Below are 20,108 nucleotides of genomic sequence, written 5' to 3' on the forward strand. Positions count from 1 at the left end.
GTAGTCAGCGTGTAGTTAGTGTGTAGTGTAGTCAGTGTGTAGTCAGCATGTAGTCAGCGTGTAGTTAGCGTGTAGTTAGCGTGTAGTCAGTGTGTAGTTAGTGTGTAGTTAGTGTGTAGTTAGTGTGTAGTCAGTGTGTAGTCAGTGTGTAGTCAGTGTGTAGTCAGTGTGTAGTTAGTGTGTAGTCAGTGTGTAGTTAGTGTGTAGTCAGTGTGTAGTTAGTGTGTAGTCAGTGTGTAGTCAGTGTGTAGTTAGTGTGTAGTCAGTGTGTAGTCAGTGTGTAGTCAGTGTGTAGTTAGTGTGTAGTCAGTGTGTAGTTAGTGTGTAGTCAGCGTGTAGTCAGCGTGTAGTTAGTGTGTAGTTAGTGTGTAGTCAGTGTGTAGTCAGCGTGTAGTCAGCGTGTAGTTAGTGTGTAGTGTAGTCAGTGTGTAGTCAGCGTGTAGTTAGTGTGTAGTTAGTGTGTAGTCAGTGTGTAGTCAGTGTGTAGTTAGTGTGTAGTCAGTGTGTAGTCAGTGTGTAGTTAGTGTGTAGTCAGTGTGTAGTTAGTGTGTAGTCAGTGTGTAGTTAGTGTGTAGTCAGTGTGTAGTTAGTGTGTAGTTAGTGTGTAGTTAGTGTGTAGTCAGTGTGTAGTCAGTGTGTAGTTAGTGTGTAGTTAGTGTGTAGTTAGTGTGTAGTCAGTGTGTAGTTAGTGTGTAGTTAGTGTGTAGTCAGTGTGTAGTCAGTGTGTAGTTAGTGTGTAGTTAGTGTGTAGTCAGTGTGTAGTTAGTGTGTAGTTAGTGTGTAGTCAGTGTGTAGTCAGTGTGTAGTTAGTGTGTAGTTAGTGTGTAGTCAGTGTGTAGTCAGTGTGTAGTTAGTGTGTAGTTAGTGTGTAGTCAGTGTGTAGTTAGTGTGTAGTTAGTGTGTAGTCAGTGTGTAGTTAGTGTGTAGTCAGTGTGTAGTTAGTGTGTAGTTAGTGTGTAGTTAGTGTGTAGTCAGTGTGTAGTCAGTGTGTAGTCAGTGTGTAGTTAGTGTGTAGTTAGTGTGTAGTCAGTGTGTAGTCAGTGTGTAGTTAGTGTGTAGTTAGTGTGTAGTCAGTGTGTAGTTAGTGTGTAGTTAGTGTGTAGTCAGTGTGTAGTTAGTGTGTAGTCAGTGTGTAGTTAGTGTGTAGTTAGTGTGTAGTCAGTGTGTAGTTAGTGTGTAGTCAGTGTGTAGTTAGTGTGTAGTTAGTGTGTAGTTAGTGTGTAGTCAGTGTGTAGTCAGTGTGTAGTTAGTGTGTAGTCAGTGTGTAGTCAGTGTGTAGTCAGTGTGTAGTCAGCGTGTAGTTAGTGTGTAGTGTAGTCAGTGTGTAGTCAGTGTGTAGTCAGTGTGTAGTGTAGTCAGTGTGTAGTTAGTGTGTAGTTATTGTGTAGTTATTGTGTAGTCAGTGTGTAGTCAGCGTGTAGTTAGTGTGTAGTCAGTGTGTAGTTAGTGTGTAGTCAGTGTGTAGTCAGTGTGTAGTCAGTGTGTAGTCAGTGTGTAGTTAGTGTGTAGTTATTGTGTAGTCAGTGTGTAGTCAGCGTGTAGTTAGTGTGTAGTGTAGTCAGTGTGTAGTCAGTGTGTAGTCAGTGTGTAGTCAGCGTGTAGTTAGTGTGTAGTGTAGTCAGTGTGTAGTCAGCGTGTAGTCAGTGTGTAGTGTAGTCAGCGTGTAGTCAGTGTGTAGTGTAGTCAGCGTGTAGTCAGTGTGTAGTGTAGTCAGTGTGTAGTGTAGTCAGCGTGTAGTCAGTGTGTAGTCAGTGTGTAGTTAGTGTGTAGTGTAGTCAGTGTGTAGTGTAGTCAGTGTGTAGTCAGTGTGTAGTGTAGTCAGTGTGTAGTGTAGTCAGCGTGTAGTCAGCGTGTAGTCAGTGTGTAGTCAGTGTGTAGTGTAGTCAGCGTGTAGTCAGCGTGTAGTCAGTGTGTAGTTAGTGTGTAGTGTAGTCAGTGTGTAGTTAGTGTGTAGTGTAGTCAGTGTGTAGTTAGTGTGTAGTCAGTGTGTAGTCAGTGTGTAGTCAGCGTGTAGTCAGCGTGTAGTTAGTGTGTAGTGTAGTCAGTGTGTAGTCAGCGTGTAGTTAGTGTGTAGTTAGTGTGTAGTCAGTGTGTAGTCAGTGTGTAGTTAGTGTGTAGTCAGTGTGTAGTCAGTGTGTAGTTAGTGTGTAGTCAGTGTGTAGTTAGTGTGTAGTCAGTGTGTAGTTAGTGTGTAGTCAGTGTGTAGTTAGTGTGTAGTTAGTGTGTAGTTAGTGTGTAGTTAGTGTGTAGTCAGTGTGTAGTCAGCGTGTAGTCAGCGTGTAGTTAGTGTGTAGTGTAGTCAGTGTGTAGTCAGCGTGTAGTTAGTGTGTAGTTAGTGTGTAGTCAGTGTGTAGTCAGTGTGTAGTTAGTGTGTAGTCAGTGTGTAGTCAGTGTGTAGTTAGTGTGTAGTCAGTGTGTAGTTAGTGTGTAGTTAGTGTGTAGTCAGTGTGTAGTCAGTGTGTAGTTAGTGTGTAGTCAGTGTGTAGTTAGTGTGTAGTTAGTGTGTAGTCAGTGTGTAGTTAGTGTGTAGTCAGTGTGTAGTCAGCGTGTAGTCAGCGTGTAGTTAGTGTGTAGTGTAGTCAGTGTGTAGTCAGCGTGTAGTTAGTGTGTAGTTAGTGTGTAGTCAGTGTGTAGTCAGTGTGTAGTTAGTGTGTAGTCAGTGTGTAGTCAGTGTGTAGTTAGTGTGTAGTCAGTGTGTAGTTAGTGTGTAGTCAGTGTGTAGTTAGTGTGTAGTCAGTGTGTAGTTAGTGTGTAGTTAGTGTGTAGTTAGTGTGTAGTTAGTGTGTAGTCAGTGTGTAGTTAGTGTGTAGTTAGTGTGTAGTCAGTGTGTAGTTAGTGTGTAGTTAGTGTGTAGTTAGTGTGTAGTCAGTGTGTAGTTAGTGTGTAGTTAGTGTGTAGTCAGTGTGTAGTCAGTGTGTAGTTAGTGTGTAGTTAGTGTGTAGTCAGTGTGTAGTTAGTGTGTAGTTAGTGTGTAGTCAGTGTGTAGTCAGTGTGTAGTTAGTGTGTAGTTAGTGTGTAGTCAGTGTGTAGTCAGTGTGTAGTTAGTGTGTAGTTAGTGTGTAGTCAGTGTGTAGTTAGTGTGTAGTTAGTGTGTAGTTAGTGTGTAGTCAGTGTGTAGTTAGTGTGTAGTCAGTGTGTAGTTAGTGTGTAGTTAGTGTGTAGTTAGTGTGTAGTTAGTGTGTAGTCAGTGTGTAGTTAGTGTGTAGTTAGTGTGTAGTCAGTGTGTAGTCAGTGTGTAGTTAGTGTGTAGTTAGTGTGTAGTCAGTGTGTAGTTAGTGTGTAGTTAGTGTGTAGTCAGTGTGTAGTTAGTGTGTAGTCAGTGTGTAGTTAGTGTGTAGTTAGTGTGTAGTCAGTGTGTAGTTAGTGTGTAGTCAGTGTGTAGTTAGTGTGTAGTTAGTGTGTAGTTAGCGTGTAGTCAGTGTGTAGTTAGTGTGTAGTTAGTGTGTAGTCAGTGTGTAGTCAGTGTGTAGTCAGTGTGTAGTCAGCGTGTAGTTAGTGTGTAGTGTAGTCAGTGTGTAGTCAGTGTGTAGTCAGTGTGTAGTTAGTGTGTAGTGTAGTCAGTGTGTAGTTAGTGTGTAGTTATTGTGTAGTTATTGTGTAGTCAGTGTGTAGTCAGCGTGTAGTTAGTGTGTAGTCAGTGTGTAGTTAGTGTGTAGTTATTGTGTAGTTATTGTGTAGTCAGTGTGTAGTCAGCGTGTAGTTAGTGTGTAGTCAGTGTGTAGTCAGTGTGTAGTCAGTGTGTAGTGTAGTCAGTGTGTAGTTAGTGTGTAGTTATTGTGTAGTTATTGTGTAGTCAGTGTGTAGTCAGCGTGTAGTTAGTGTGTAGTCAGTGTGTAGTTAGTGTGTAGTCAGTGTGTAGTCAGTGTGTAGTCAGTGTGTAGTCAGTGTGTAGTTAGTGTGTAGTTATTGTGTAGTCAGTGTGTAGTCAGCGTGTAGTTAGTGTGTAGTGTAGTCAGTGTGTAGTCAGTGTGTAGTCAGTGTGTAGTCAGCGTGTAGTTAGTGTGTAGTGTAGTCAGTGTGTAGTCAGCGTGTAGTCAGTGTGTAGTGTAGTCAGCGTGTAGTCAGTGTGTAGTGTAGTCAGCGTGTAGTCAGTGTGTAGTGTAGTCAGTGTGTAGTGTAGTCAGCGTGTAGTCAGCGTGTAGTCAGTGTGTAGTTAGTGTGTAGTGTAGTCAGTGTGTAGTGTAGTCAGTGTGTAGTCAGTGTGTAGTGTAGTCAGTGTGTAGTGTAGTCAGCGTGTAGTCAGCGTGTAGTCAGTGTGTAGTCAGTGTGTAGTGTAGTCAGCGTGTAGTCAGCGTGTAGTCAGTGTGTAGTTAGTGTGTAGTGTAGTCAGTGTGTAGTTAGTGTGTAGTGTAGTCAGTGTGTAGTCAGTGTGTAGTGTAGTCAGTGTGTAGTGTAGTCAGCGTGTAGTCAGCGTGTAGTCAGTGTGTAGTCAGTGTGTAGTGTAGTCAGCGTGTAGTCAGCGTGTAGTTAGTGTGTAGTGTAGTCAGCGTGTAGTCAGTGTGTAGTGTAGTCAGTGTGTAGTCAGCGTGTAGTCAGTGTGTAGTCAGTGTGTAGTCAGTGTGTAGTCAGTGTGTAGTGTAGTCAGCGTGTAGTCAGCGTGTAGTCAGTGTGTAGTCAGTGTGTAGTGTAGTCAGCGTGTAGTCAGTGTGTAGTGTAGTCAGTGTGTAGTCAGCGTGTAGTCAGTGTGTAGTCAGCGTGTAGTCAGTGTGTAGTCAGTGTGTAGTGTAGTCAGCGTGTAGTCAGCGTGTAGTCAGTGTGTAGTCAGTGTGTAGTGTAGTCAGCGTGTAGTCAGCGTGTAGTCAGTGTGTAGTTAGTGTGTAGTGTAGTCAGCGTGTAGTCAGTGTGTAGTGTAGTCAGTGTGTAGTGTAGTCAGCGTGTAGTCAGCGTGTAGTCAGTGTGTAGTCAGTGTGTAGTGTAGTCAGCGTGTAGTCAGCGTGTAGTCAGTGTGTAGTTAGTGTGTAGTGTAGTCAGCGTGTAGTTAGTGTGTAGTGTAGTCAGTGTGTAGTCAGCGTGTAGTCAGTGTGTAGTGTAGTCAGTGTGTAGTCAGTGTGTAGTCAGTGTGTAGTCAGTGTGTAGTGTAGTCAGCGTGTAGTTAGTGTGTAGTGTAGTCAGTGTGTAGTCAGCGTGTAGTTAGTGTGTAGTGTAGTCAGTGTGTAGTCAGTGTGTAGTCAGTGTGTAGTCAGTGTGTAGTCAGCGTGTAGTTAGTGTGTAGTGTAGTCAGTGTGTAGTCAGTGTGTAGTTAGTGTGTAGTTAGTGTGTAGTTAGTGTGTAGTGTAGTCAGTGTGTAGTCAGCGTGTAGTTAGTGTGTAGTGTAGTCAGCGTGTAGTTAGTGTGTAGTTAGTGTGTAGTCAGTGTGTAGTTAGTGTGTAGTCAGTGTGTAGTGTAGTCAGTAGTGTTGTGTGTGTCAGAACAATGAGGCGCCTGCTGAGTGTTACAGGTGTTACAGCAGTGACACATCTGCTGCTGTCAGGCCTGCAGGTATCAGGCTGTTGTTCTCCTTCATCTCATAGTGGACAGAGATTATTTTTTGGAGCGGCACAAATAATTTGTGTGGGTCAGATTTGATGCAGAACAGCTGATTGTTCTGTGAATAGTGTTTGTTTAAAAACGTCTTGGCTGCATTTAAAAGAATAGCTGCAAAAAACTTACTTTTTTGAAGTAACTATATAATTAACTGCCCAACATTGGTCATTATTTACTGTATGTTGCAGACAGAGTTACAGACTCTCTCCCAGACCACAGACTCACAATACAGTCAGAGCTTTTTAAAAATAAAGAAAAGAAAGTTGTGTTTTCAAAATTGGAGTTCAAGTTATTTTCCTTCCAACAGTGTTAACATGCTGCAGGTCAGGAACAAGATTGTTTACATTCTCATTGTAAGTGTGCTGAAGCAGGTAATTAAAAGTAGTCTAACATAAATGCTGTAATTTGATTACTTTAATAAACATGTAACTTGGATGCTGGCGTGACCACAGTGCACACGTCTGCTGTCGCTCACAGTGGTCCAGGGGACGCTCAGGGAGTTTGTGTGTTCGCTCACACACGTGAAACATTAGAGGGAACACTGGTGTGCACTGGTGGAGTTTTTTAAATATTTTCATTGTAATCTATAAGCGTGTTTCAAATGCTGTCTGCAAATTTAAAAACGTGTGTGTTCACGTACGCCCTCTGTAGCAGCAGGCAGTAATCCACCAGGACTGGAACTACATCCTGAGAGAAACACAAAGAGAGGGTGGGGTTGGTAGAGAATTACTTCAAATGTTAAACATTCATGTCAACAAAACAGAGCTGATTAAACAGTAACAATCAGCATCTTAACTCTTTCAGCTACATACACATAGCCCATAGGTAAATCATGTTGGCTGCTTTATGAATACCAGCAAGGACAGAGAGAATGGAAACACTGGAAAACTCTCCGCTCTCTATGTGCAGACCTCTCTGCATTGACACCTGTTATTAATCTCTGTCTCTCTTGCACAGCATCCCGTCTTCCTTCTCTCACCCCAACCAATCACAGCAGATGGCCCCGCCCCTCCCTGAGCCTGGTTCTGCTGGAGATTTCTTCCTGTTAAAGGGGAGTTTTTCTGTGGGCAAAGTGCTTGCTGATCGGGGGTCATATGAGTGTTGGGCCTTTCTCTGTATTATTGTAGGGTCTACTTTACAAGCCTTGAGGCCACTGTTGTTGTGATTTGGTGCTGTATAAAAAAACTGAACTGATTTGAATTGGAAATCACTTTTTTTCGAACAACACGGGTAAATTTCTGTATCCTAAAAATGTTGCACAGCCACCGGCCACCAGATGGAGCATCACTGTTGAGAAGCACCATCAATCTGTTAGTCTAGGCCTGATCTTTTTCTTAACACCGTCAGAATGCCATCCTGGATACAAGATTTTATTTCATTCATTTTTGAGCAATGTGCATCATTCATAATGCACCGGCACACTTTTAGTCTTTATTTATTTTTTACACATCTTTGTGGTATCATGCTTTCGTGTTATAGTTTACATCAGTTCTGTTTAGAGTATAATGTTGGTACGATGCGAGGTGCTGCACATTTAGCAAGCGTGGGATTAATGGATTTGTCTTTGTCCATTAAACTCTTCTGGAACTGAAGCTGATATCTGAGTGTTTCTTAGTCTGTCTCATTTTTCTTTGAGTCAACTAAGTTCGTTGGAACGTCCCTAGCTCTGATTATAATGCTCTGCAACCAGGGAATCTTTTTTTTCTACAAAACACAGAACTTGAGGCCAATATGCTTGATGAACTCAGATCCTGAATAATAAGATAAGAAGACTCGTCAGTTTAATACAAAGTGGACTGATCGGTTGGACGCCAGTACCATGCTACTGTACTAACTTTGTGGCTACACACTTGTGTTCTCTACGGCAGTTTAGTTTACCTGGAAATGTTGCTCCATCACTTGGATTTTGCCTTGTTCTGGACACTTTTTCAAAGCATGCTCAGCAAACTGGAAAAGGATCTCGATCATCTGTGGACACGGTGAGTTTAGAAAGCTGAAATGTCAAAGTAAAAGTAGATTTGATGCAACAGAAAACGTTTATCTTTTCTCACCTTGTCACTGACCACTGCCTTCCTCTTCAGAGAATCTCCATACAGGCCTTAAAAACACACAGTTCACAAATGATCTGTCATAAGTAGTATATATAAGTATAGTATGTATAATATAGTATATATAACAGTATCAGTATAATGTTATGAGTATGGTAACATTTAGCTACAAGCATGCAGTGATACTGTTTGTCATAAACTGGAAACGACCCCACTGTTGGTGCTGGTGTTGGTCAGGAATTATTCTTTGCAGGCAGCTTATTAGGGTCATGCTCAAGAGAGTCAACAGATTTGACCAAAGTGCCAAAAGCGTGCATTAAAACTTCATAGCCCCAAGACAAATGGCAGTGAAATCCAGGATACACATATCATAACTGATGGCTGGTCACACTGGATATGACCAAAGTCTGGATTATCACACGATCCTACTGGCATCCAAGCAGAATGGGCACCAGCTGTGCACATTTCTGGAATGCCAATTAGTTAATCACATATCGTACACGAGAAGCTGGAGAAACACCAAGGACTCAGAGAAGAGGTGGAGAAGATGTGGAGGGTGAAGGTGACGGTGGTCCTAGTGGGCATCGGAGCGCTCGGTATAGATATCGCAGGCAAGTGTAATGTGTGGCTGTGATATCGATGACAGAGGAGTGAAATGAATTATACCCACCAACCACAGCCTTAGCAGCTCCCTCGTGAAAGGACCAGGCCAAAGAGAGGGCTTCAACAAAATGTTCCTGCTTCATCAAGCAGTCAATGCGCTGGACATATAAGCAGAGACAGGGAAGGGCAAAGGTCAAGGTCAGGCCTACGCAATTCTAATTAAACAGTGATTGTTGCTGCTAATGGACAGATACTCAAACTGTCACACCCACCTCTCTCCAGTTCCGTAGAGTCATAATGTGAGCTGACTGAGGGGTGAGACAACATAACATTAGACAGTCAAATGGGACACGCTCAGTGTGTGCTCTTCTCTGAAATATGAAACTCTTCTGATTATTAAACCTCAAAACCCCGAAAATATACAATGTATACATAACTGATAGGTCCTAGTCATAGTCCACCGAGGACAATGACTGTCTTTTTCTGTTATGACTCAAACTTTATTAGATTTTAATATTAAAACAACAACAAAGAAACAAAGAAACAAAAAAACAAACAAGCCAGAAGACAGAGTGGACAAATTGAGAATCGATGCATATTTCCACCCAAAGAAAAAGATCCAAAACAACATAAATACACAATGATGCCAATGTTTCACACAGACCCAATTACAGCTTTCCTATTTAGTCCGACCTTAACTAATGAAAAGTAGTTAGCCCATTTGTCGTTATAGTCGTCCAGTCTATTCAGCAGTCTATAATCTTTCGTAAGCTGCCACTTGTCCCAAAGAGTCGATGAGGCCTCCACTCTTTCACCAACAGCTTCCTCTCCAGCATAATCGCCGTTTGTACCCAGCAAGAGGAGTGGGTAAGTGACTCAAAGCTGAAGGGTCTCCTAATACGTAAAGACTGTTCATGAATGGGACCTTGACCTACAACCTTCTCTACTACGGTGTGAATATGAATCCAATGATCTTGGACTTTGACGCACCCCCAAAGCAAATGTAAAAGAGTGCCACTTCCCTGCTGGCGCTTCCAGCATGCATCATCAGTCGCTCGACCCACCCTGTGCAACCGTGAGGGTGTCCAGTATAATCTATTTAAAATCTGAAATGGGAACAATCTTGAGTTCACGTGACATTTTTTTCAGATTCCTGAGGATGCCATTCCTCCACTGTAAAGCCGTTAAGTCCATTTCCCACGTTCTTTTGAGGGACAGTGTGTTAGGATCAGAAGCTAATAAAAGCGTTTTGTTCGCCTTGTAATCGGAAGGTTGCCGGTTCGAGCCCCGGCTCGGACCGTCTCGGTCGTTGTGTCCTGACACACTTCACCTGCCGCCTACTGGTGTTGGCCAGAGGGGCCGATGGCGCGATATGGCAGCCTCGCTTCTGTCAGTCTGCCCCAGGGCAGCTGTGGCTACAACTGTAGCTGCCTCCACCAGTGTGTGAATGTGTGTGTGAATGGGTGGATGACTGGGTGTGTAAAGCGCTTTGGGGTCCCTAGTGGGGACTAGTAAAAGCGCTTTACAAATACAGGCCATTTACCATTTAAAGGGAACTTTGCGGATAAACCAAATGTATTGGTCATCAAATGGCTTCGTTGCAGGTCTTTCCAAAATCCCTGCCTAGGTAAATCAAATTCTTCTGCAAGTTTTCCAAATGATTTAAATATACTGTTTTCATATAGATCCCCCAGCACTGTTACACCTCTCTGGAACCAGAGCTTCCAAAAGAAGGGTAATTATGGGATCTGGTGGTGGGATTACACCCAATACCAGCAGACTGGTTGAGATATGGGTCAAAGTTGAATAATTTGGACATTCTTTTCCATACTTCTTTCAAATGAGAAAATACCGGCTGTGATTGGACGTGGGGGGGCAGATTAGTTGATAAGCTATATAATGGTGTAAATGGCGAGCAAGCAGTACTTTCAATGGAAAACCAAGGAGGCGCTTTCTCAGGGGGTAAGAAGCAATGTGCCAGATGCCGAAGAGAAAAAGCATAAAATATAAAAGTAGATTAGGCATCCCTAACCCTCCTCTGTCCACTGGTTTCTGCCGTTTTCTCAGATTCAATTAAGCTTTTTATTACTCCATGTAAATGCTTTACAGAGCTGGTCAAACTGTTTGGTGTATTTCAAAGGAACATGAATTGGCAGAGCCTGCAACAAATAGTTGAACTTGGGTGTACATACCATTTTGATTACGTTTACCTTCCCCAAAAATACATCTGAGACCAGCGATCAAGATTCTCATATCGCTGAGTAAAGGTTCAAAATTTATCTTTATCAGGTCTGACAGATGAGGCGGGAAGACTGTCTTAATGCTGCATTTCCTCAACACTGAAGCCAATTCACAGAAGAGGCACCTTCAGGGTTTGAACACTGTTTGAATGGAAGAATGAGCCAAAGTCACACCTGAGCAATCAGCAGAGTCCAGCCTGCACACTTCTATCAGTATTCACATCCTCATTAACAGCAGCAGTCCGGTTACAACCACAAACGCCTTTTTATAACATCTGTCACAGATGTTTTTGTTTTCGGAGCGGGCAGCGCATCTAAGAAGGAACCAGATTGACTTGGTCGTTCAGTCTTTGTTAACTTTGTTTTTGAGAAACACTCATGAACTGTTCAAGTACTTGCACATGATGTTCTGTCACCACTGATTCTCATCAGTGTTGAGATGTTGCACGCGTTGGAGACGGGGATGGAGTTATTAACTTTGTGTGACTGTAATAAATAACTGTCATTTGTAACATTACTGTTCTGATCACACAACACAGAGATGAACTCGTGGCACACAACATGACCCAGTCAGGAGAGCCAGCGCTCTCTGAACCTGCCATTTCTGTCAGATCTGCCTCCATCTCACCCTACCCATGGCATGCTTCTCTTTCACACTACCGACTGCATGTCCTTCTTCACTATATCCACGAGCCTCATCCGTGATCTCCCTCTTTTCCACCTGCCTTGCAGCTCCGTCTTCAACATGCTCCGTCCAGTAAATCCACCGTCCCTCCTCTGCACATGTCCAAACCATTTCAGCTTCAGCTCCCTGACTTTGTCTCCAAACCACTGAGCCTGAGCTAAAATGCTTCCATTGATAAATAACAAAAGTTTTCATCCATGGTGATGATATAACAGATGTATAGAACAGAAAGGTAAATAGTACAAAACAGTACCTTGGTGCCCAAATACACAATCTGTCCTGCGTAGCTCGAGACTGATTGGTAACAAGCCTTTTCTCCAACTAAAGCCTGAAACACAAACACAGATGTACAGCCAAAAGGTCAGTGGTGAACTCACTGACAATGCTTTCAAACACATTGTTATTATTTTCTCAGGAATTCTGGGACCAGATCCTGAATCACAAGAATTTAGAAGATATGCAGGTGTAATTAATAGAGAAGGTAACCAGGACCTGATTCATGCAACGCTCTAGGTTCAGGTTCAAAATCTGTTTGCATGTTTGCATGAACAGAACTCGATATGTTAAAATCAGGAAGTGTCTTTGTGTTTAAATGAGCAACTATCCAAACGTCCTGTGCTGACCTGTAGAGCTACATTTACTGATAACTGCTGTGCTCATGGTGCCGAGTGAAAGCCACTGAACCTCGTGTCACTCCTGTCCCTGTGCTCCGTGTTCCCTCTGTTCACTGTCAAGTCCGTGTCTCTGTCGTGTGCTTCCTGTTTTATTTTGACGGTGCCGTGTTTTCTCTGCACCTGTCCTGGTCTCACGTCTCCAGTCAATCTCGTCTCTATGTTCCCTCTGTCACCGTGTCGTTATGTCGTCGTGTTCGCTCGTGTCTCTGAGTCTGTGCCTACGTGTCGTATCTCCTGTCTTATTTTGATAGTCTCTGTCCTACATCAGTGTTGTGCCTTCCTTCGTCTCATCATGTCCGAGTTGTCTGAGCTGCGTTTCTTCCTGTTTCCCATCCTCTCGTGATCCTACCTGTATTTCGGTCCTCAGAGGCTCTTCGTGCTGCGTTTTCTCCCTTCGTCTTCCTGAGAGTGTCCTAGCTCGCTGTCCTGGTTTGTGTTGCTCCAGTTTCCTACTCTCAGGTTCCAGTTCCCAGTTTAGTTTCTAGTTTTGCGTTTGAGGTTTGTTTTGTTTTTTGTAAATGTTTATTTCTAATGTGGAGTTTTTCCCAGCAATAAAGCTGCACCTTAACTTTAACTTCCTGTTTCTGAGTCCTGCGTTCGGGTCCTTCATCCTGCCTGCCACACAGCAGTTGCCATGACAACATGTCGTCATTATCAATAAAATAAAAGACAGTTAAATATTGCAGAAACTTGTTATAAATCTGGTTACCTGGATACCAAATGAATGATAAGGTCGGTTAATTTCTGGTTCCACATCTGTAACTTATTCTCTGGACAAAGTGACTTGTTTTGTGGTTTCTTCAAAGGCTGAATTTTGTTTTTGTTGGGTTTTTGCTGCATTATTACTAACAGAGAACTGTAGCAGGGTTTTAACTAACATTTTCATGAGTTTTGAATCTCAGATTCCCAAAAAACACGAACTATCAACATCTCAAATGAAAGCCTCAAACGCTGACCATGCCTTACAAACGAAACCCTCACCAGAGCCTGGGAGACGTTTCCTCCAGTTGCCAATGATTTGAAATGTCGGCTGTTATAGACCAGCTGCACCTGCTCCAAGTCCAGAGTCTCCAAAACCTCTTGGCTAGGCCGGTCCACCACGTGCAGCTTTTCGTGGCTGTCCACCAGGACCAGCGTACGGCTGTTAATCCACTGCAGAGACACAGAGGTACAGCAGGAAACAGACAGAGGGTCATATAAATGCCCATGACTGACGGGTGCAACGACTGTACAGCATTAAAAATGAGATGCACAAGTTAAAATGTATTTGGCATTTTTCTTAACCTACACAAGAAGTTTACACACAGGTTCAAATAGATTCAAACGCCATCGTAACGTCACTTCGATAAATGTCCCACCGCACCTGCACCTCAACCACACTACTCTGGCAGCCATCAGCACGTTTCTGGAACAATCCTGGCTGCATATTTGAGAGCTCATTTCAATTGGCTACAGATCCAGCTTTCCCTCAATCATATTAAAATAATCCATAATCAGACAATACACATGTTTAACTATAAACAAGTCTGCACTCATATTCTAACTCACTAGCCCAAACAACAAAGTACATTTTTACATTAGCTAAACATGCTGTGATTAATCTTAAACTTAAACAGTTTTTTATGCAGGCAGCAGAAACATGAGAAGGAAGAAGAGGAAGGATCGTGGATGCACAGGGCCTGCACAGTACGTACCACTGACACCCAGAATCCCACCAGCCACAGACCGACCAACCAAACGTAGCAGTTTGTGGACGACAGTCGTGATACCGAGTGATAGCAACATCAGGAAAAAGGAACAGGACAAGCTCAAGAAGCTCCGAGGGCTGAGAGAGGAGCTCTGGAAGACGTGGAGGTGAATGCAGCAGTGGTCCCAGTGGTAATTGGGCCACTTGGGCCAGTGACCTGCAAACTGGGCAGGTGGCTCCAGCAGATCCCAGGAACAACATCTGAGATCTCTTTGCAGAAAAGCGCAGTCGTAGGAACAGCAAAGATCCTGCAGAGGATCCTCAGGCTCCCAGGACTCTGGCACTGAGCCCCGCCCCGCTGGTGTTTGTCCTGTTTCACTACTGAAGACTTTTTGATGACGGGGACTGAAGTTTCTCCAACAGTGATGTCAGCTCAGCGTTTTATATTATCTGCACCAGAAAGTCTTTGTCCCAGGAAAACAGCAGAATGGAACTTTCTAATAAACCAGAGGTTCACTCCAGGAAACGCTGTCATCAGGAGTGATCGTATTTTACAAGAATAAACCATCCTGAAAGGTTTAAACTCCTAAATACATCCAGCACTCCTCTGCTGACCTGTGCATGAGTGAGTATGTGCCACTGTTGAGCATCTTCTCGGGGTACTTACACTTAGGCTGATGATGTCACAGCTGAGCTGGAATTGTCTCTGTTTGATGACGTGGATCGTCCCCGATTCCTCTTTCTTTACCTGAACAAACAGTGGTGGAGGAGAGAAACATGATCCCGGGATAACTGCTCTTTGACGGAAGTGTTTGCGCGCTTCAGAAATCAGACGTCTGGGAAACATTCAGTCCAACATTATTTAGTGTCAGCTTGTATCCTCGTAGCTTTAACATAGTAATGATTTACATCTACTGAAAGCTTTGATATATCACAGTTCAGCACTTACCAAGAGGAAGTGGACGGTATCTCCTTTGCAAAAAGCCAGGACTGGATTGACCATCTTCTGGACAGCAACAAACTGCCAGGCCAGCTGAGGAACGCTGGATGGATCCGACTAACAAAGGAGAACATAACACGACATCGGAAACAAATCTCACGGAGCGCCTCTGAGGGTGTGCCACGTTCCCATCACCACGTTGTTGGGGAGAAAACTCTGCCCTGTCCCGCTTAACTGTGACGTGATACTAAATAAAACGTAGACACGTTTTTGAAATAAGATCCAACCCTTAACTTCTTTAACTAAGAAGGAACAAAAAGGAGAGGAGCATGTAGAAGCACATCCACTGTACTGGGAAAGACACATATTTTGAACAGGGACCAGTGGCTGGTAACACCACCAGATAGAAATCCAACTTTCTAGTTGCAAAGCAAAAAAATGCTAAAAACAGCAGCTGAGTCACTTCGGACATGTTGGCAAGTTAAGAAATGAATGATGATGCTGAGTGTGAAACTGAGCCGTTCAAAGCATCAAAGCTGTTGATTTTAACGTCTCCTACGTGCTGACTGTCAGAGAGACACACGCTCGAGCAGAAGGCGATTCGAGCTGGAACGAGTCTTTCAGGACCTCTGGGCAGTTCTCTTTGTGCCTGCCTGGTAAACAAGGACTCGATAGCTCTGCTCTGCCTCTTGATTACAGTTCATGGTAAATGAATACAGCACAACAAAGTAGTGCCATCACATCTGACACGATGCCTCATCACGTCAGTGGATCTGACTCATACATGCAAACCGCACTTCATACCTTATTGTAAGGAAATGTCATCCAGACTTTCAGGGAGGGCTTTAATCCAATGACTAGAATCTGGGGTGAAAAGACAAAACCATCAGAACCTGATGCTGCACGAATGAGAACACGATTATGACCTGCGGACGACCTTTGGCATCTGCACACCTTAGTGAGAGATGCCATAGCGAGCAGAGAGTAGTGCGTGATGGGATGGTCTCTGAAGTCCGGAGGAGAACGCAAAGGTTCGATACAGCACACCTCCCCTTTAGAACCACTGAAGAGACATCGAGAGTCACATGACCGCATCCCCATCACCCTCCTGAGAACAAACGAGGGGAAAGCAGGGGAACCAATGAGAAAGATGAACATAAAAAAATCACCGAATCAGAGTCGAGTTAAAACGGCAACACTTGTTGCTGGTGGGATTACATGTGTTCATTTAAGAGGTAGAAGACCAAAAAGTTCTTTCAGCACCTCGGTTACAAAAAGCATCCTCCCCTCAGCCTGCTCATAGATGTACGTGTGGTATAAGTGTGAAAATGCGAGGTCACCTCCTTCTTCAGTTATCACAAGATCTTTGAAAAACTTGACCTCTGACCTCGAGGTTAAAGTTACTAACTCATCTGAGATCTTTAGTAGATGCACCTATGCTATCAATTAGAAAATCCTCATTTCCAGCTATGCCAACAATACTCCGTCAGCTTTTCAGTGCTGAGGGGTAAAAACTGCTCAGGAACATAAAACCTGATGGTTGAAAATAACATTTCTGTAACATTTAAAGCCGAGTCGTTCACCTGAAAGCCAGCTCAAAAACAGATCCTCCACTGTCATTGCACACGGCAATAGTTGGGTCATCTGTGAACTGCAATAACAAGAAAGGCAAAAGAAGAACTCAGGACAGAAGTTAGACAGAAATCATCAGGGAGGAAACATTTGACATCTCTGAGCCGCAGGTAGAAAAATACAACCTTTGTTACAAATGTTTCCTTAGTAATAGTAGTGGAGGGGTGACGTTTGGTGACAACAACAAAACAAAGCTGACTTTGCAAGTGTGTGTGTGTGTGCATGGACCTTCACATGCAGAATGGCTGTCCCAGGAGGGTGGGCATCAGTGATGGTCCTCAGAAGCTTCCCATTGGCTAGATCCCACATTGTAATCTGATCGTGCAGACGGAGAGACGACACGAGGAAGGTGGTCATGAGCTCAAGTGAAAGCTGTGAACACATTCTGCAGTGCATTCCTGTCATATCAGCAACGCTGGTGCTAATTTTATTTTTGCTACGACCTTAATGTGTTTCTGAAATGGAGAATGAAGCAATGATTTAAAAGGCTGGAAATGAAACAAAGATGAACAAATCAATCATTTAATGATCGTTCTGAAAAAACTAGGCTAACACACGAAAATGCATTCGATTAATAGTAGAACGGACCTTATCCTGACAAAACAGTGTGCAAGTTTCACTCACACAGAGGATGACATGTGATCAACCTCACATTATGAGCGCCTGCTACAGTCCTAAATAATCCGTATAGTTAAAATGTGCAAATCTTTGCAAAGTAAAGATTTATTTAGGAAAATGCATTAACAGAAGGTTTAATGAAATGTGTCTGTAGCCCAACACAGGGCCACATAGCGCTGGTATGGCTGGTGGAAGCAGATATTGGTAGGCTGTGTTACTTCACTATTAACTGCTTGACAAGCCGCTCAACATTTGCAAAGCAGTAATGTTAGTGACGTCTTTTCTTTGTGTTACAATATTTTTGTATCATATTTCCCCATTTCTGCATCAGTGTATTTTGATTCTGCCAATTATGGTATCCAACCTGCACATTAAAAGACAACAAGTAATAAACAATTACAAATACACATGAACCACACTAACAAATATAACCTGTCCAAAACAGGGATTCTTGTTCCTTTGATCCTTGTATTGGTGTTATTTTAAATTCAAATAAAATGTTAAAAAACGTGGTGTCTAACCCGATACTAGTTCATGCAGTTATTACGTCTAGTTTGGACTACTGTAATCAGGACCCATACAGACCTTATGGGACCGTATCACCCCAGTCCAGCACTTTGCGCTCAGACTGCTGGTTTACTTGTGGTTCCTAGAATATTTAAACAGGAGGTAGAGCCTTCAGTTTCCAGTCTCCTCCCAGTGGGAACAGCTCCCAGTTTGGATTCGGGAGAAGACACCCTCTTTGTTGTGGAGGGAGGGGCATCCATCATAATCAACTATAACTTCACAAACAGTGTGTTTGGATTTCCCAAGGAGGATGTCGAACAGAATGCAGTAATTTGCAAAATATGCCGTAAAACTACTGCTAAAGACAGCAGTGCAGTGAACTGATCCTATTAGCTGAAAATGTTTTAAAGTGTGCACGTCAGCGTCCCCCCACACACTAAAGAAAACGTTAAACCAGCTGTGACACCTGTGACTGTTCTTCAGGCGTTTTCTAGACTTTTCTTTCTGTAATTTGAGGTCATCAATATTTTACAATTTTCATATGTTATAATCACAAAGGAGCACGTTTTTAATTTGAATCGGATTATTTTGTCTTGTGAATTTGCCACGATCAGGACGAAGCGCACGGATTCTAATTATTCATCATCTGTTCACTTATTTTAACATTTTATTGGGATTATAAAGTTCAAAAGATCACCAGCACCGACACACTGTTGGGTTAGTCATCATCACCCACACGCTGGCTGACCAGCCATCTAACCTTTGGTCAGAAAAGCGTCAGGAGGTAATGGTACTTCATTTAGAAAAGTGTGAGTTTTCATCTTTGGCATCATCCTGTCAGCATGGTGAATTTCAGTGTTTCCCCATGAAGCATGAAAATGCTGTAACTCACCATGAAACAGGAAGCTGTTGTTCCTAGATCAGGATTCTTAAGTGAAGGCTTTCACTGTGTTAATGAGTTTGCTACAGACTGTGGTAGCAGCTAGCTCCATATTTACGTCTATCTGCATGTGAACCAGATGTTTGTGAACAAGACATTAGTGTTAATGAGCTGTTAGCTGTTAGCATTAACTCATATGACCTTCCTGGGCAGCGTCCTACTCTACAAATCAGACTTCAGATACACTGACAGTGGGGACACACACACTGTTGCATGTGTATGTGAGTGGAACAACCTGGCGTACAGGAAGGACATCACTCACTTTATCATCTGATGTGAACTCAACCACCTACACATCCACACTAGTGAGAACTCCCATCACAGTGAACATGCACGGTTTTGGCACTGATGTCGTGGACAAGTACAAATTCCTGGATGTTCACCTTCACAATAAACCGGACTGGTCAGAAAACACTCCAGATCTGTACGAGAAAGGACAACGTCAGCTCCTGTCTTCCTTCTCTCACTCCAACCAGTCGCAGCAGATGGCCCCGCCCCCCTGAGCCGGGGGTTTCTTCCTGTTAAAAGGGAGTTTTTCCTTCCCACTGTGGCCAAAGTGCTTGCTCACAGGGGGTCACATGATTGTTGGGTTTTTCTCTGTATGTGTTATTGTAGGGTCTACTGTGAAGCGCCTTGAGGCCACTGTTGTTGTGTATAAATAAAACTGAACTGAAGCTCTGCTGGGCAGGCTGAGGTGTGCGGGACTTTTTCAGTGACGCTCCTGCAGTCTGTTACCTTCTAACACCTTTGTACAGGTGACAACTCCCCTGGTGGGAAGGTCATCCCTTCATCCCAACAGCAGTCACACTGTAAAATACAGATAACTGCTGAAATATATGTACATCATCACTCCCACTGCACTTCATGTGCACATAAAAAATATCGAGTTCTAGTTACTCTTGGAAATCTTTTTTTGCCCAAATTCAATTTTTCTTCCTCACTGTTGTGCTGCTATAGTCCCCACGGTGGGATTCATAAAGTCTATTTATATCTGTCTATGCATCTCTCTATATATGTACTTATCCAGCCATCGTTCAAATTTGGCAGCTTAAGGTAATGTTTTTAAAAACAATAAAAAAGACTCTTAAAGTCTGTCCTAAACCAAAAAGGAGGGCAGCAGTTTTGTTGTAGCTAATCAAATTTCTCCCAGAGATTTCATCTGACCACCATGAGCATTGGTGAGTTCAACCTAATGACCCTGGCGATGCTAAATTGCGAAGCATGTGAGTTTGTTTTTTTTAACTGAAGGACACGTCTGTGATGTCAAATTTGGATTATTCACTACAGGACATTAAATTGTTAAAAACATCCTAAACCTTACAACTGATAAAATCATCTGTTTCTATATGAAATGTTCAGTGTTAATATCACATACAGGAACACATCATTAGTGAGTGACCTCATACACCACCCACTGGCCACGGGTAGTAACAACAGTTAGAAATCATCCACCCGACTACAGCAAACACCTCCACAGTGTCAAGTCACGACATGCACTGAGGTGAAAGGGCCCTATGATTTAACTGTTATTATATCATCATTACTATTTGGCAGCTTTAACAAAATAAACTGTAAATTAGTGGCAAATAAAGTCTATTTATCTTGTCCTAGTACCTGTCCTTTGGCAAACCCGCAGAGAAGTCGTGAGCAGTCATGGTTGATGCTCAGGGCAGAGACGGCGCCAAACTCTGCTCCAGTCGTCTTGGTACCCAGACAGAGCCGCAAGGCCTGGTTGGTATCTGGAGAGGAAGAGGCCGTTTAGCTGACAGAGCAGGAGAAAAACAGGCAAAAGACACACTGAAAGTTGTCCCAGTCCTCAGTTTTACGAGTGCAATACCAGAATTAAAAAGCACATAATTTAAACATAAAAACAAAACTGACACTAAATGAAGAGCCATAAAAGTAATCAAAGTACTGTAAATAAAAATAAACAAATGAAACCAAATAACATGCCAAACCAAAATGCACACAAAGAGTGATGTTTCAGGCTGAACACCAGACGAACAACATT

The 20,108-nt window shown here is 43.1% G+C and overlaps 1 protein-coding gene across 4 annotated transcripts in view; it reads right to left on the minus strand.

The window, feature by feature from the left end:
- The window catches only part of vps8 (VPS8 subunit of CORVET complex), a 77,142-nt gene that overhangs the window by 31,429 nt on the left and 25,605 nt on the right, over positions 1-20,108 (minus strand). For all 4 annotated transcript variants that reach the window (XM_085243087.1, XM_085243086.1, XM_085243088.1 and 1 more), the window contains 14 exons: positions 19,712-19,836; positions 16,261-16,347; positions 15,984-16,051; positions 15,355-15,508; positions 15,205-15,264; positions 14,410-14,517; positions 14,128-14,208; positions 12,755-12,925; positions 11,353-11,427; positions 8,447-8,482; positions 8,242-8,332; positions 7,575-7,621; positions 7,402-7,491; positions 6,164-6,210 (listed from right to left, as the gene is read on the minus strand). In XM_085243087.1, the coding sequence (XP_085099213.1) occupies positions 6,164-6,210; positions 7,402-7,491; positions 7,575-7,621; positions 8,242-8,332; positions 8,447-8,482; positions 11,353-11,427; positions 12,755-12,925; positions 14,128-14,208; positions 14,410-14,517; positions 15,205-15,264; positions 15,355-15,508; positions 15,984-16,051; positions 16,261-16,347; positions 19,712-19,836 (1,240 nt within the window). The remainder of the gene's footprint in view (positions 1-6,163; positions 6,211-7,401; positions 7,492-7,574; positions 7,622-8,241; positions 8,333-8,446; positions 8,483-11,352; positions 11,428-12,754; positions 12,926-14,127; positions 14,209-14,409; positions 14,518-15,204; positions 15,265-15,354; positions 15,509-15,983; positions 16,052-16,260; positions 16,348-19,711; positions 19,837-20,108) is intronic.

This window comes from Mchenga conophoros, linkage group LG13 (genome assembly GCF_057382185.1).
Source record: "Mchenga conophoros isolate Kocher_MC1m ecotype Shallow Benthic linkage group LG13, M_conophoros_male_GT1.1, whole genome shotgun sequence".
Taxonomy (NCBI): domain Eukaryota; kingdom Metazoa; phylum Chordata; class Actinopteri; order Cichliformes; family Cichlidae; genus Mchenga; species Mchenga conophoros.